Source organism: Panulirus ornatus, chromosome 11 (genome assembly GCF_036320965.1).
Source record: "Panulirus ornatus isolate Po-2019 chromosome 11, ASM3632096v1, whole genome shotgun sequence".
Taxonomy (NCBI): domain Eukaryota; kingdom Metazoa; phylum Arthropoda; class Malacostraca; order Decapoda; family Palinuridae; genus Panulirus; species Panulirus ornatus.
Window position 1 is genome coordinate 4,287,084 of NC_092234.1, and position 15,314 is coordinate 4,302,397.

At 42.2% G+C, this 15,314-nt stretch overlaps 1 protein-coding gene across 1 annotated transcript; it reads left to right on the plus strand.

The window, feature by feature from the left end:
* The first annotated feature begins 896 nt into the window (after window positions 1-896).
* On the plus strand, window positions 897-14,380 carry LOC139751079 (uncharacterized). Its single transcript, XM_071666182.1, has 16 exons — window positions 897-3,993; window positions 4,689-4,803; window positions 5,311-5,464; window positions 5,764-5,861; window positions 6,398-6,532; window positions 6,650-6,775; window positions 7,034-7,187; window positions 7,867-8,109; window positions 8,213-8,359; window positions 8,669-8,791; window positions 10,234-10,323; window positions 10,982-11,105; window positions 11,351-11,448; window positions 11,744-11,864; window positions 12,770-12,861; window positions 13,748-14,380. The coding sequence occupies exons 2-16, from the start codon at window positions 4,703-4,705 to the stop codon at window positions 13,943-13,945; spliced, it is 2,004 nt and encodes a 667-aa protein (XP_071522283.1). The 5' UTR covers window positions 897-3,993; window positions 4,689-4,702; the 3' UTR covers window positions 13,946-14,380.
* Window positions 14,381-15,314: the final 934 nt, after the last annotated feature.

Sequence of the window (15,314 nt, forward strand, 5' to 3'; positions counted from 1 at the left end):
TCCCTGCGTGTCGTAGAAGGCGACTAAAAGGGGAGGGAGCGGGTGGCTGGAAATCCTCCCCTCTCATTTTTTTCAATTTTCCAAAAGAAGGAACAGAGAAGGGGGCCAGGTGAGGATATTCCCTCAAAGGCTCAGTCCTCTGTTCTTAATGCTACCTCGCTATCGCGGGAAATGGCGAATAGTACGAAAGAAAGAAAGATATATATATATATGTGTGTGTCTATATATAAGATGTATTAAGGTCAGTGATGCGCATGATGTATTATTTGGTGAAAACCACAAGGAAAACTGAAACATAAGTCTCAAGTGCACTTTCCTGGAATTACGTCAAGGATGATACTGAAATCTTGTGTCTCCCCTGACGATTTAATTACACGAAAGTGCACTCGGGACTTATCACATTTCGTTTTTTCGGTGCTTGGCAAAACACACACACACACACACTATTATATATATATATATATATATATATATATATATATATATATATATATATATATATATAAATATGGGAGAGAGTGGCTGTGAGGTCAACGGGTATTATTGGATTTGCGCTAACTGACAGGGGTGTAAGGGTAAGGATTCTGGTTGTGATCGTGCTGAGAGAGGCAACTGGTGTATGTTTCATTATTTCTTGGTGGAGGCGAGCGTGAAAATCTGTAGTGGTTTTCGGAAAGAGAAAAACGTTTTATGAAAGAACTGTGAAATTACGTGAGCTTGGAAAAGAAACTTGTGAGCAGAGATACCAAGGGAAATTAAGCGAAGACTGGCATAGGATGAAAATGAATGAGTAGTGTGAGTGAAAGACTATTGGATGGTATTTAAAGAAGCATCGCTTGTGTGTGTGTGTGGTATTAAGGAGTTCGGATGATGTGAACTTGTGAGGAAGGGAAGTGAGAGAGAGAGAGAGAGAGAGAGAGAGAGAGAGAGAGAGAGAGAGAGAGAGAGAGAGAGAGAGAGAGAGAGAGAGTAACCAATCGGATCAATAAGGACACGTCATCATACACCAGAAATTTTCCCCTGGTAGAGCAAGCCACCCGGCCAGTGGCCCCACCACCTCCCCACTCCCCTACCGTCTCATCTCCTCCCCACTCCCCTACAGTCTCTCCCCATCTCTCCTACCGTTTCCCTCTTCTTCATCTTTATAATTTTGCATTTCCAACCATAACTCTCTCTCTCCGTTCTTCACTACCCATCTGTTACTTTTATTACTTCCTTCGCCATCTTTATTGCCTTCTTCCCTTCTTTAATACGCTTCCCTCATCAGTTGTTCCCTGCTTCTATTGTCCTTTCCTCCTTCTAGTGTGTCTTTTCTTTATTACTCCATTCTTATCATTACTTGTTCTTCCCTATAATCTTTATCACCCTCTCCGCAGCCTGAATCATCCCTTTCTATTCTTTTTCACGCTCTTTCCTCTCATTATTTCACCTGTATCATCCCTTTCTTTTCTTTATCACCCTTTTTACTCTCTTCATTACACCCTTTCCTATCTTTTATCACCTCGTCCTTATTTTTACTATCCCTTCCCCCTGTTTTTATTACCCATTTCCCTTCTCTTTATTACTCTCCATTCTTCCATTCCATTTCCTCCCTTCCCGCCTCACGTGCCTTGCTCCACTGGAGTCTTGCCTGCGTGACGGCTCAGACCCAGCCTCACGGGGAGTTAGTAGCCTCCACATTTGTCTGACATTAATTAAGAAATTTCACTTGGCGACCTTCCCCGTGTGAGCCCCTTATCTTGAATTTAATTCCAAGTGTATTCACTACTTTATGCACACAGGGTCATGGTGGTATTCATTAATTCATTCGCACAGGATTCTGGTTAAGCAAATGAGAGGGATTTGATTATGTAATACGATCATGGTAAACTCATTTAATTACTATTTTAACATTTGCACAGTTCTTTCACTCCTGCCCTGTTCATATATGTAGATTTGATTTTTCATTGTCTATATAATAAAGAATATACATTATTTACAATATTGATACTGATAATCTATACTTGCTGTCGTCTATATATTCATGCATGGTGTTCTGTAGTGACTGTATGATGCTGGGTATGTGATGAGCTATGATGGCTTTATGATGCTCTTGGCTTATATGATAGTTTGCTGGTAGTATGGTGTTGGTTGTATGGTGATCTCTGGTGGATGAATGGTGATCCTACCAGTTGTGTGGTTGTTGGGTGCATTAAACCTACTCTTATTTGGTGCCCCAACTGGTGGTATGAGGCTGAGTTTTATGGATGGTGATATCCTCCTGGTCGTATTGTGTCTTCTTGTCCTATGGTGATCCCTATTACTCTTTTGTACTTTGACTTCCCTGCTTACTATATGGGGGTCTCTCTCATCCTCAGTAGAGATAGCAGATATCATATCTATGCTGTTCTATATCTTGTAGCAACTACAAAATTGTTTTCATAGAAGAGAACATTGCCTCCTCTGTCTTACTAAGCCGTTGCAAGTATCTTAAATTTACAGGTAAACTTTCAGTAAAATAAATGATCTCTTGCGTTAAGACTGTAAATCATTTATATTTATGTCCTCCTGACCGCACTAAACATAAGATATAGGTATGTGTAGTCTGTATCTTAGCTCTTCATCGTTACTAAAACTATACAGACAATTTCACTATATCTGTGGTATCTCTGTAACATGTGGGAAGTGACTGAGAAGCGAAGATGAATTGAGTTACAGAAGAAATAGCAAGAGAACTCTATATTCTTTCCACCTACTGTTACTGTTAGATAGCAGATGTAAAACTTCTCACCCCAACCACCACCACCACGAGAGAGAGAGAGAGAGAGAGAGAGAGAGAGAGAGAGAGAGAGAGAGAGAGAGAGAGAGAGAGAGAGAGAGAGAGAGAGAATCCCTTCCCCACGGCTGGGTAGGACTTGTAGACGTCGCGTGACAGTAGAGAACCTCGCATAGTCTCTCATTTTTTTTCCTTGTTCGGTCATGATGGTTGGGTCGATCCTCAGTGACGTGATATGACACGACTCTGTGGTGTCAAAGTGAACGACTGTCATATGACACACCTCACGACATGATAATCTGGGGCAAATCATCCTAGATGACACTTGAGACAATCGTCTGTACCCTTTGTTATCGTCTGATATGTACCCTCCACCGGTGACCCATGGTGTGACCTCACTCGCTGACCTGACCTGACCCGTCTTTAATAAGGCACGCAAGACCTGAGTGGGTTAATTAATTCCAACTTTTCTTCTTTCCTGCCATATCCCTAATCTGAATAGGAACAAAACTGTAGGATTTCTTTGACCCCCTCCCCATTAAAATGTGATTTTACCCCGTTATTAAGATGGAAACATCAAAGGCGTATTTAAAAGCGTTTGACAATGAACTTTTTCATTAATGTAATTATAGAGCATCAAATCAAACTTGATAGATATTGATGTTTTTATTCTTTCAAATACTTTATCAGTAAAACTCGTATGTATTTAGAGATTATCCGATTATCTTCCTATGTTTTTGGGTAATGATTGATAGACTTTTCCAGAAGATAAAACTATTCGTTGTTATTGGAACAAGTGTTAGTGGATGGCGGTAGTTGGGTAGTTAAGAGGTCAGTGCTCGTGGGAGCAGTTCGAGTAGTATTGATTATTAATATCAATATTATCAGCAGGTTTCTCTAAGATGTATAGTATTATGGCTACGCTGCTTTGGTCATATCAAATGAAGTGTTCAGTTTCTGAAGTTCTCCTCTTCTTCTACAGGTCTTCTGCTCGTGAGAAATAATCTTTTGGCTTCCTTCATAGGCATCACGCCGACAGCAGATCAGCGCAAAAGCAGTGTGCACCTGGGACCCTCACCTGCGTAGACCTTACACGGTCCGGACCCTCATTTCTGCGCAGCGGTGCCGAGCACACACAGCGCCCCTTCCACTCGTCTGTTGACCCCGTGTGGTACTTGATGCCCGTCCAGAAGTTCCTCTTGTGAATAATTTCCGCTTCTTGAGAACAAGTACTTCAGGTAAGAATGAAAGAGAAGGAAAGAAATAGAAAAAAGCATTCCCAGTTAAAGCGATAATTAATGTAGAGTTTTTTGTTAGAGCAAAATACAAAAATATAACTATTTCAAATTTCTTGTACGACATATTTTTTTGAATCTGTCTGCCATGTTTGCAGACCTTCCCACACGACCAACAGGTCCTTCAAGAAGTCAGGGAGTAACTAAATTAGGAGATGTTTCTTTCGGCGTGTGAACCCAAATTTAAGATTACAGAAAATGTTGAATGTTATCTACCCCGAGATGGACCATTTTTGGTCAGGCTTTCGCGTAAACAAAGTTACTGCTCCAGTGTCAACTAATTAACTACCTTCATGTAGACCGATTCACTAATTAAGGTAATTGAAAATGTTAATTATTATTAAACTAACACAATTCACAGAGTAATTGCCCGTAATTATCATTACTGTATTTGTACTTGTTACACACTGTACTAGCAAAGTATTTGTTGGCTTATTATAAGGTTGTATTATACAGTATAGTTTATTCTCATTATAGTGTATTCTTTATTGCTGTTGGATTCAGTATTTTGTGTATTTTTTTGGGTAACTCTCACCAGCTCCAGGTAGCCCTAGCCAGCCCTCCCCAGCCCTAGCTAGTCCTCAGCAGCCCCAGGAAGCCCTCGCCAGCCCTAACCCTCCCACTGTCCCTCTCCACAGGCAGGCGAGCCGAGATGACCACCAAGGCGGAGGAGACGTCCAGCGTCCACTCCTCGCCCTCCATGAACTCGGACAACACCTCCTCCTTCATCGGCATCAGCACTGGATGTGGAAAGTGAGTGTGGAGGGGAGAGTGGAGGGAGCAGTTGGACTAGCGGGAATGAGCGGACATTATGGATATTACGAGGGACTAGAGACGCCTGGAGGCTCTCTGTGGATGAGAGAGAGAGAGAGAGAGAGAGAGAGAGAGAGAGAGAGAGAGAGAGAGAGAGAGAGAGAGAGAGAGAGAGAGAGAGAATTAACTCGTTACATTATGTGGTAGGGGGGGGGGGGTGGCAGTATTATATGAGCATGGGGCTCTATCCAGTATCCTCACCCACTAATATTCACGTCAGCCACTATCCACACTCTAATCTATTCACACAAAAAAATATGACTCCTGTTTCTATCCACCACAACACCCAGGCCTACACGCCAGGGGAACAACTCTCTACCCCCACCAAACACTCGGCCCAGTTATCATCATGCACCCCTTCTCAGCACTAACCTCCCACCACCACAAGTAGCACTAACCCTCCAACCTCCACCACCACAAGTAGCACTAACCTCCCCTCCACCACAGACTGGACATGAGGAGCAAGCATGGCCGGGGTCTTCACTTCCTGCAGATGGTGGTGCTGCCGCTCATCCCCATCATCGGACTCATCGTCCAAAACTGCATCTCTATGGAGACCGTCGTCCGCTACCAGTCGGACATTAGCCTCATTAGTGATGGGGTAAGTTGCTGGGCCACTTGATGGGCAAGGTCGACAGGGGACGACGGGGGTAGCACTTCTGACAGGGGGGGGGGGGGGGCGGGCAAGTGTAGACAGGTATATGTTGAACAGGATTAGGTTGAACAAGTTTGTTATCACAGTGTTGAGTGTATGAGTAGGATGGACTTTAGTGATTTGAGTTTCAGTTGTAAGAAACGAGTGGTTACACCTGTGATACACCTGTGGTTACACCTGTGATACACCTGTGGTTACACCTGTGAGACACCTGTGGTTACCTTGAACTTTAACTGTGACCTTAGGTGGAGTCCACAGTTACCCTTGGAGGATTGGTTGCTGCCATTCAGATGGAGCGGCTGTCAGTGGCTTACTACGTCTTCACCAACGGCTCGACACTAAGGTAAGTACACTACAGCATATCCCATGAACCTTGAGTATACCCAGGTATACCTACAGTATGCTGACTGCCTCATTGTTGTCATGTTATATAAGTATATGGTTTCAGAATGGTCTAGTGATGTTAGGGGAATTTTTCACTATCTTCCATTCAAAGTATATATGCAATACATTCCTGTATTCTCACTATACTTTTGGAGTTTTATTGAAGTTTGATGGTATATAAAAGTTTGATGGTATACTTTCAGTATTTTTGTTTTCACTTGTCAAAACTCTTAAAGTACAGCTGTGCGTCCTCAGTATAATGTGACATTCAGTGTAGTATGTATTCACGGGCTACTCTCGCGTCATCAGTATAACATGACACTGTCAGCATTCTCTTAAATTCTGTCATTCTCAGTGCAGCATACCGATTCTCGGTAGAGTCTGTGTCACCTCAAGCAAAGTCCAGCAACACTGTCAGTATAGTCTTGTCCTCTGGATCGAGTCTGAGATACTCAGGATCGTCCGGATGTAAATTGATCCTCTCTTGTTTTTCAGATCGAACCTCAGTCGTGTCTACCTCAACACCAATAAGGTCATTACTGAACTCGTCTTTTGGCCCGAAATTGACAAAGAGGAATCGGATCTCTTCGAGTCTCCACAACACTTTCAGATCAGACTGAACGACTTCAGGTATACATGAGAGAGAGAGAGAGAGAGAGAGAGAGAGAGAGAGAGAGAGAGAGAGAGAGAGAGAGAGAGAGTGTGTACCGTTAATCCTCTTCTTACCCCTCCATCTCTCCACAACAGGAGTCAGGTCGATGCTGCGGACATATACATCCGAGACAAGATGGAGTTCTACTCTCAGATCACATCTCCTCTCATCAGACAACTGATCATTTACACCAGCATCACCAGCTCACCAGGACTCTGGCAGTAGGAGACACCAGCTTGTCATACAATGTAGAATGATTGACAGTATACCTTCATGTATAGTATACAATGACTGGTTGTACGTATACCCTTATCCTTCCTTGTGCTTATATGATTTATCAGAAGATCCATCAATATTGGCTTGTCCTTTTTATCTGCCTCTCTGATCAACCATGACACCCACACACACGCCTAACACACTGTAATCTTCTGTACACTAATCATTAGTGTCATACCTTAATCTCTCTCGCGATCAACCAGACTGGTGGAGGCGTACAAGAGCATCATCCAGGCCATCGAGAACATGGGTCGTACTGTCATCTACGGCCTGAACTACTATGGTCGAGGTCACATCGACCAGCGGGGCCTCTACCAGTACGTCAAGCTCTGGGCCATCGCTAACTCTGGCATACAGGTGGGTAGGGTCACTAGTGGTCCACTGGGGAGGAGCACCACTGATTCACTGGGAGGGGCCCACTGACCCACTGGGAAAGAGCATCACTGGTCCATTGGAAAGGAACTCCAATGGCCCACTGTGATCTAAGTATTATGTTTACGAAACTTTCTCAGTGGGACATCAAAGTGGTTCTGTAATGTTTTTGAATTTGTACAGGACATTTTCCCAGTGGGCTATAAACTTATCGTTACTTCGGTTGAAAAGTTAATGCAATATTTGCCTACATATCATCTCTATAGGGCATCATATTAATGCGTGAGCATAAGTGAGACATATAACGTCTTCACAGCTGTTGAGGATAGACAAATTAGTTTCCACTTGGTCCTAGTATAAAAGGCAGATGATGCCGTTACACCGGTGTGTCTTTTCGGAAAGCATTCCCCTAAGGTCACAGTAGTCTATGGTTGTGAGTTTATACTTTGCCTCGTCAGATTCTCAATGTCTCAAGACTGAGACCATAGTTTGTGAAGTGTGATATCACAGGGATACATTCTGATCCTCTGTCCAGTTTTTACTTGACATTGTTTTAATGAACAAAAGGAATTAAAGAGGAGGCAGCCCTAAACCTGGTAGTGCAAAACAACGTCCTCTTGTGTACAGGTAGTTAATAGCTATCAATCTCCTTATCCTCCCTCAGACGACAATGGAGTTCTCCAAGAAGAGCGCCACAACCCTCAGGGAAATCCAGAAAAAGGAGTACCTTGACCAGATCAGGATGTGGGACAGGGAGGTGAGACAGAACGAGTACACGAACGGTAGTTCCGAGGTGGCCCACCTGTACATCACCTTCATGGCTCGCTTCCTGCAGGACCTTAGGACAACACAACGTGACCTGAGGCGAAGATCAGGTGTGCCAGGGGTGGGGCAGAGATGGTGGAGGGTAGAATAAGAGGGGTATAGAGGGAGAGGAGTAAAGAGGGATGGAGTACATAAGATTAAGGGGGATACAGAGGATATAGAGAGGGTAATTTCATTTATGAAGATGGTTTGTGTGTGTCAGGACGACTGTGCAGGAGCAGCTGACGATAGCTGACACAGAGGAGGCCGTCAGCATCGCTGTCCTGGTGTTGGTCCTCTCCATCTCGCCCATCATCATCCTTCTCGTCAGGAAGGCCACACACATGGTACAGGTGAGGACTTCATAATGGCGTTCCTCAGGTCAGGTTCCCCATGTGGAGGGCAGCCCTTATTGTGGTGGTCCTGGGATCAGGTCCACCAGGGGAGGGGAACCCCTTATCATGACGTCCCTGAGAACACCACAATGAATGATTCATTATTTACCTTCACCTCACTTTTGACTCTTTCATTCATATTTAATTCTTCCTGAATTATCTTATTTTGGCTTTCATTTGTTTATCCTTGTCATTCTCGTAGTTTTCAGTCTGTCCTGGTATCACTTGCCGCTCATTTTCTTTCATTTTCCTTGTCACTTTCGCCAGATTTTCTCGGACACCCTGGCGGTGAAGATGGCACAACTGAAGACAGAGAAGAGGCGAAGTGATAGACTCCTGTACCAGATGTTGCCGATGGTGGTGGCCAAGCAACTGAGGCAGAAGAAACAAGTGAGAGGAGAGAGAGAGAGAGAGAGAGAGAGAGAGAGAGAGAGAGAGAGAGAGAGAGAGAGAGAGTTTGCAACAAGCATAAACTAGGTTGTTAGGACACGTTTTGCAAATAATGTAGTCACTCCTAAAACGTAAGCGTCTGCTTTCTCGCCGAGGCAACACATTGTATACTTGTATCTGACCTAAACTTTACCATCCCACCACTTGATAACTTATCTCATCTGCCCACATCCCACAATCCTCATAACCCATACAGTAACCGCACGTATAAGTACCACATCCCTAATTACCTTCCACACTTCACCCACTCCTCTTGTCTGTCACTTCCTCTTTTCGTACAACCACCACACTCGCACAGTTGCTTACTCTAAAAAATGATCAGACAGTACACAGGTGCCCTTCTAAGCACTCTAGTATTCAACATCCTCTCCTTTATGCGTCTGGAAATGAGCTCATAACGCAGATATTACCGATATATCCAACCCCAGTCAACCAAAAGTAATTCGTACAAAAACACGTTCACAAAGGAATATATAATAGTTAACCCATTAATATTAACATAGAAAACTGTCCTTTATCAGAGAAGACTAATCTTTACTATGGCTAACTATATTATTTGCTAAGTTCGTTAGTAATATCATGCAGTACTAAAGAAATGAATTGAAAGCAGTTGCTGAGAAATAGAAGACATAGAGCGCTTTTTGTTCTTGATAAAGAATATATTCATGTTATGATATATCATACACTTGGTAATGCATTTATTCGCGTTATACATCATGAAAAGAAGACGTTCTGCCATCAAATGAACAAAGACTTTGTTCTTTGATAATTTCTTTAACGAAACGGTGTAACAATCCTTCTCAGACGAGACTACATAGGTCATGTGTATGTATGCGTGTATGTATGCGAGTACGCTTGTGTGTGGACCTTTGTATCTGAATTTGTACTGAGTTTGTGTATGTGTCTGAATATACGTATGTGTATGCTTGCATTTGTGTGTGCGCGTCTGGTCAATTAGATGCACGATTAAGGACTGTAATATTTGTCTGTTTGTGACGCATCGGTTTACATGTTTATGACCCAGGTATCTGTATGTTTGTGACGTATGTAACTATGTGAATCTTAGGTTTGTGTGTTGGCAAAGCATATGTTTGTATGTTTGTGATGCTTGTGTTCACAATGTTGGTGACTCTCTTGATGTCTGTGACCTTATTTCTGTATTTGTGATGATTGTGTATGTTTGTGTTCCTTAAATGTTTGTTTGTGACGAATCCATTTATATGTTTCTGACGCTTATGTTTATAAATGTGAGGTTTATGTTCGTAAATTTGTGGCTCGCTTGTTCCCGTGTGTGTGTGTGTGTTTGTGTGTATGTAGCTGTACCTGGCGCTATACTCGTGAAGATGTAGGGCATGACCGTGGGCTCCACACCCGTCCTGCAGGTGCCAGCCGAGAGTTTTGAGAGCGCTACTGTCTACTTCAGCGACATTGTGGGCTTCGAGGAGCTCTGTACGGAGAGCTCACCCCTGCAGGTATGTGAGCACCGAGGTCTCTCTCTCTCTCTCTCTCTCTCTCTCTCTCTCTCTCTCTCTCTCTCTAAGAATCATTCGTTATTAGTCATGATATAAAAACAATTACAGAAAGCCTTTAACTAACCTATAATGAACTTAAGTAAGTTTGCACTGAAAATGAGTAATTGATAAAAAAAAAATGATCTATTCATGTTCTTTGTGTATTTAAACTACAGCCAATATCATTTTTTTCTCTGCATTTTTCTTATCCTTATCTTCATGTAGAGCTGTCCTTGTCATGTACATGACAGTATCACTTCTTGTATCTTATCTCTATTGACATTGTGTCAACTGTTGCCGCTTTCCACACGAACCTTTGACCTTTCACCTCGCTTCCCCTGATATCCCCTCCCACTCGACTCTTTGATCTATATTCCCACTTGAACTCTGACCTCACACTAAACTTTACTTCTATCCTGGCTTCCCATTTGACCTCTGATTTCATTTCTTCATTGACCTCTAACCTCGTTTATTACATGACCTCTGACCTACTCTTCAGTCACTTGGCCTCTGACCCCCACTTCTCTACCGACCATTCATGTCACTCCACAGCTTCACCTCTGACCTGGCTTCCCACTGAACCTCACTTGACCCCTGTGACCTTGCTTTCCACCCCCAGATAGTGACCCTGCTCAACTCCCAGTACAAGGTGTTTGACTCCCGGCTCGAGCGTTACGACGTGTACAAGGTCGAGACGATTGGTGACGCGTACATGGTGGTGTCTGGCCTGCCCAAGAGGAACGGTAAGGCCCAGGTGGAGGAGAGGGACGCTGTGTGGAGGAGGGAGTTGGGATGTGTGGAATGATAGGACGTGTGGAGAGAGAGAGAGAGAGAGAGAGGGTAGTGTAGTGTTTAAAGGGTAAGTGTATCCAGCTGAGAGAGAGAGAGAGGGTAGTGTAGTGTTTAAAGGGTGAGTGTATCCAGCTTAGAGAGAGAGAGATTAGAGTTAGCCTCTCTCGCTCATCCTGTACTGCTCCTCCTCCCGCAGGTCACAAGCACGCCACAGAGATCGGTTGTGTGGCTCTGGACCTGCGTCACGCCGTGCAATCCATTCCCATACCACACAGACCAGGCTGCTTCCTGCAGGTGAGGGGACGTGACCTGGATCCTTATCTTATCAGTCTCCTTTATCTTCATGTGGTGGTTCAGTCTCTCTAACTGACATGAGATGATCCATCTCAAACGACCTGTCATTATCTCTCTTGTAATCAACTTGTAATACTAACAGAGTAGGTCATTGGTCCTCTCCCACAGACATGAGTAGACACACACACACACACAGTAACAGAGATTGTGCCACAGACACTACGCGCCACAGACAGGGGGGAGACAGAGTGCACAGAAGAGGCATCACCTCAACTCGTGTTATGCATCGCTTCAGATCCGCGCTGGTGTCAACACTGGGCCCGTGGTGGCCGGTGTGGTGGGCACCAAGATGCCTCGTTACTGCCTCTTTGGCGACACTGTCAACACTGCCTCCAGGATGGAGACCACATGTGAACGTACGTACGCTCCACCAGCTTGGCTTCATCCCTACCACAGCTTGAGGCTTCACCACCACACCTTGGTCTAGTAGGCTTTAGGCTCTACCACCACCACAGCTTGGTCTATTACGCTCCAACACCACTACAGCTTGGTCTATTACGCTCCAAGCACCACTACAGCTTGGGCTATTAGGCTCCAGCACCACCACAGCTTGGGCTGTTAGGCTCCAGCACCACCACAGCTTGGGCTGTTAGGTTCCAGCACCACCACAGCTTGGGCTGTAAGGTTCCAGCACCACCACAGCTTGGGACTGTTAGGTTCCAGCACCACCACAGCTTAATGTGGTATGCTCTTCTTCCACTACAGCTTGTAGTCGTCTCTATGGTATCTCTCTTACCCTTCTGTTACTGTCTGTTAATGCTGGAGTGATTACTATATGTAATGCGAAAAGCCTGGCAATTAGCAAGAAACTCACGCCTTAAAGAGTTTCCTTCGCTGAAGTTGTTACCGTTCGCTGGGTTATGTATGCTTGTACACGTGTTAACAGAATCATGATTTGAATAAGATAGCTGCTTGATTTATCACAATATAAGAATTCCTATTTTTATAGTTTTTTTTTTTTTTTACATTATCAAAATGTCTAATAATCTTTTTCTATTTCTCATAATAGATTACGTTTTAGTTAGTATATATTTCAGGCCTTTTATATTACTTTCCCATAATTACTGCATTATAAAGGTAATTAGATGACGTCTCAGCTCGCTCAATTCTGATAAGAATGGTTTCCTAGTATCATTCTCGTCACATACCTGTCGTGTCTAATTGTTATGAATCTAGCAGGCAATTGATTACGTGTATTTATATAGGACAGATCTTGGCATGTGATATTGATTATATTCTCTGTCTGTCTCTCTCCTGGCAGCCATGAGGATCCAGATCTCCCTCAGTACACGTATGGCACTAATGTCTGCTGGAGGATTCATCATGGACTACCGTGGCTACATCAACGTCAAGGTGGGTCTGAGGTGAAAACGTTCCTCCCTTCTCATATAGTACGTAATGATTATATTGTCATGTCTGACGTGATTTATATACTTCGAAGTCTTTTCCACCTTCAAATGATTTAATCAACCTCACATTAATCCCTTGTTTTGATTTTGATAGATCAGTCCTGTGTAATATTGAAATCTGCAGCAGGCTTGTTATAATGGACATTTCAGTCCTTTATCTTGATTTTGATACATAACTCCTTTTATCTAGAAATTCTATATTAATGCAGTTTTATGTTTATATTCTGATATCGTATGTCTTGCTTTATGTTGTTCTTATAATATGAAAGGTTTCGTCATGTTTGATCATCATCTCTTCCACTTCATTTTCTTAAATTCTTATCCTGTCTCTTTCCCTATCTTCCCTCTATATTTGCCCTTTTGTTTTGTCATTCCTTTTGAGTTATTTTCTTCCTTCGACCTGAAGATAACCTCCATCTTTTTTTCCTCTTTTCACACTACCATCAGTTCCTTCATTGTTCCATCATTTTTTTTCTATATTCTCTTTAATATGTTATTTTCTTCGCCGTTCCTCATTTTATTCTCCATAATGATCAGCAACTTCATCTCTTGACGTTTTTCTTTCTGCAGGGTAATGGACCGCTCTCCGTCTTCTTTTTCTCCTACGGGGATTTTTAAACCCCTCTCCATTCCTCGTCTCCAGGATCATCGCATTTTCTACGTTTTCCCTCTTGTCCTGCGGGATAACTATCTTCCCTTTATCTACAATTCTCAACCTCCTCCGACCTCTCTTTCTCTAGGGACGTCATCTTCAAGTCTTCCATTCTTTTCCTTAAGTATTTACACTCGTTTTCCGAAGGGCTACACCCTGGCACTCCGTTCCGTTGCAGGGTAAGGGTGAAATGGCCACGTACTGGCTAGAGGGCCGGGACGGCCTGCAGTTACACGACACAGAGATGGACATGCTTATTGACGGAGATGGAGGCGGGACCAGTAACCCAGCCTTCCTGCAGATGGTAGACGAGCTCGAAGACTCGCCGGAGGTCAAGAAGAAGAACCAGGGCTTCACCAAGTCTTCGTCTCGGTAGATGGGGGACGAGAGGAACCACACGGGACCACTGGCAGAGATAAGACCCAGACGAAGATAAAGGGAGGAAAGAGGCATTTTTATTCCATGTTGTCATCCAGGAACCTTCAAGATCTGTACGGGTTTGGAAGGTAAATGGAGTCTCTCTTGGCCATGTATTGCTGAATGCAGTTGTATATCATACATAGCAAAGCCCGCTTGACGTAGCAAGGGATTCTGTAGATAAAGTACGAAAACCGGAGTAGATAATTCAAGAATGGAGGGTCAATATCCATGGGGAGTGATGAACAGGTTATTTAATGTGTGAAACGCAATAATTGTGTAGTTTGCTTGTAGGTTGTGTTTATATGTATAGACGAGTCAAAGAATTGATTTGATTATATATATATATATATATATATATATATATATATATATATATATATATATATAATGAGGAATACCTGAACAGGTACTTTACCATTGCCAGTAACATGAAACTTTATGGAGTTAATCAAAAAATGATGTATATAGAAACACCCCCACTCCCCCCCCCCGAAAGGATTCCAATAAAAGGCCATAGATAGTGAGATAATGTTTATTTGTAGAATATCAATCTGAGTATGAAGCGCATATCAGTAAATATATATATATATATATATATATACACAGTGCCTGGTCATGTGAGGTGAAACATTTTGAACGCTAAGAGACGGGATATCTACAGGAATTTCAATGGTTTCAGACAATACAATATGTTCCTCTTTTTGGTTAACATATCTGAATAATGCTTTTATCTATAACAAAATATGAATTCTCAATGATACGTTACTTAACAAAATCCTTGTGAGCGAAGGATTACCTACAACAACAATATATATATATATATATATATATATATATATATATGAATATATACATATATGAATATATATATAGATATATATATATATATATAGATGATATATATATTATATATATATCATATATATATTATATATAATATATTGTATATTATATTTATATATATTATATATATATATTATATATATGCAACATGCATAAATTTGACGAAAACAGTTTGATAATATTAAGAATAATCTTTATAACAGCATAAAGTCTGTACAGTTAACATGTGACATTTTTCCCACCTTCAGAAAATATAAAATAATGTATTTTTAAGACATTTGGTAAATGATTTAAACATCGTTATGCAGCCGTAGAAAACTGAATACAAATTCTTCATATATATATATATATATATATATATATATATATATATATATATATATACTTTAAAACAAACTCGGTCATATCAAAACGTCAGCTTCTCGGTCCAATTTTTTTTACACCTGGTTTACACGATTACACAGTCACGATCAAAAAGTGGG

Excerpts from the sequence above, each read along its gene's own strand:
- LOC139751079 (XM_071666182.1), top strand. The coding sequence starts at position 4,703 with ATGACCACCAAGGCGGAGGAGACGTCCAGCGTCCACTCCTCGCCCTCC. Across the intron at positions 5,862-6,397 it reads ACCAACGGCTCGACACTAAG|ATCGAACCTCAGTCGTGTCT; the intron begins GTAAGTACACTA and ends CTTGTTTTTCAG. Across the intron at positions 6,533-6,649 it reads ATCAGACTGAACGACTTCAG|GAGTCAGGTCGATGCTGCGG; the intron begins GTATACATGAGA and ends TCTCCACAACAG.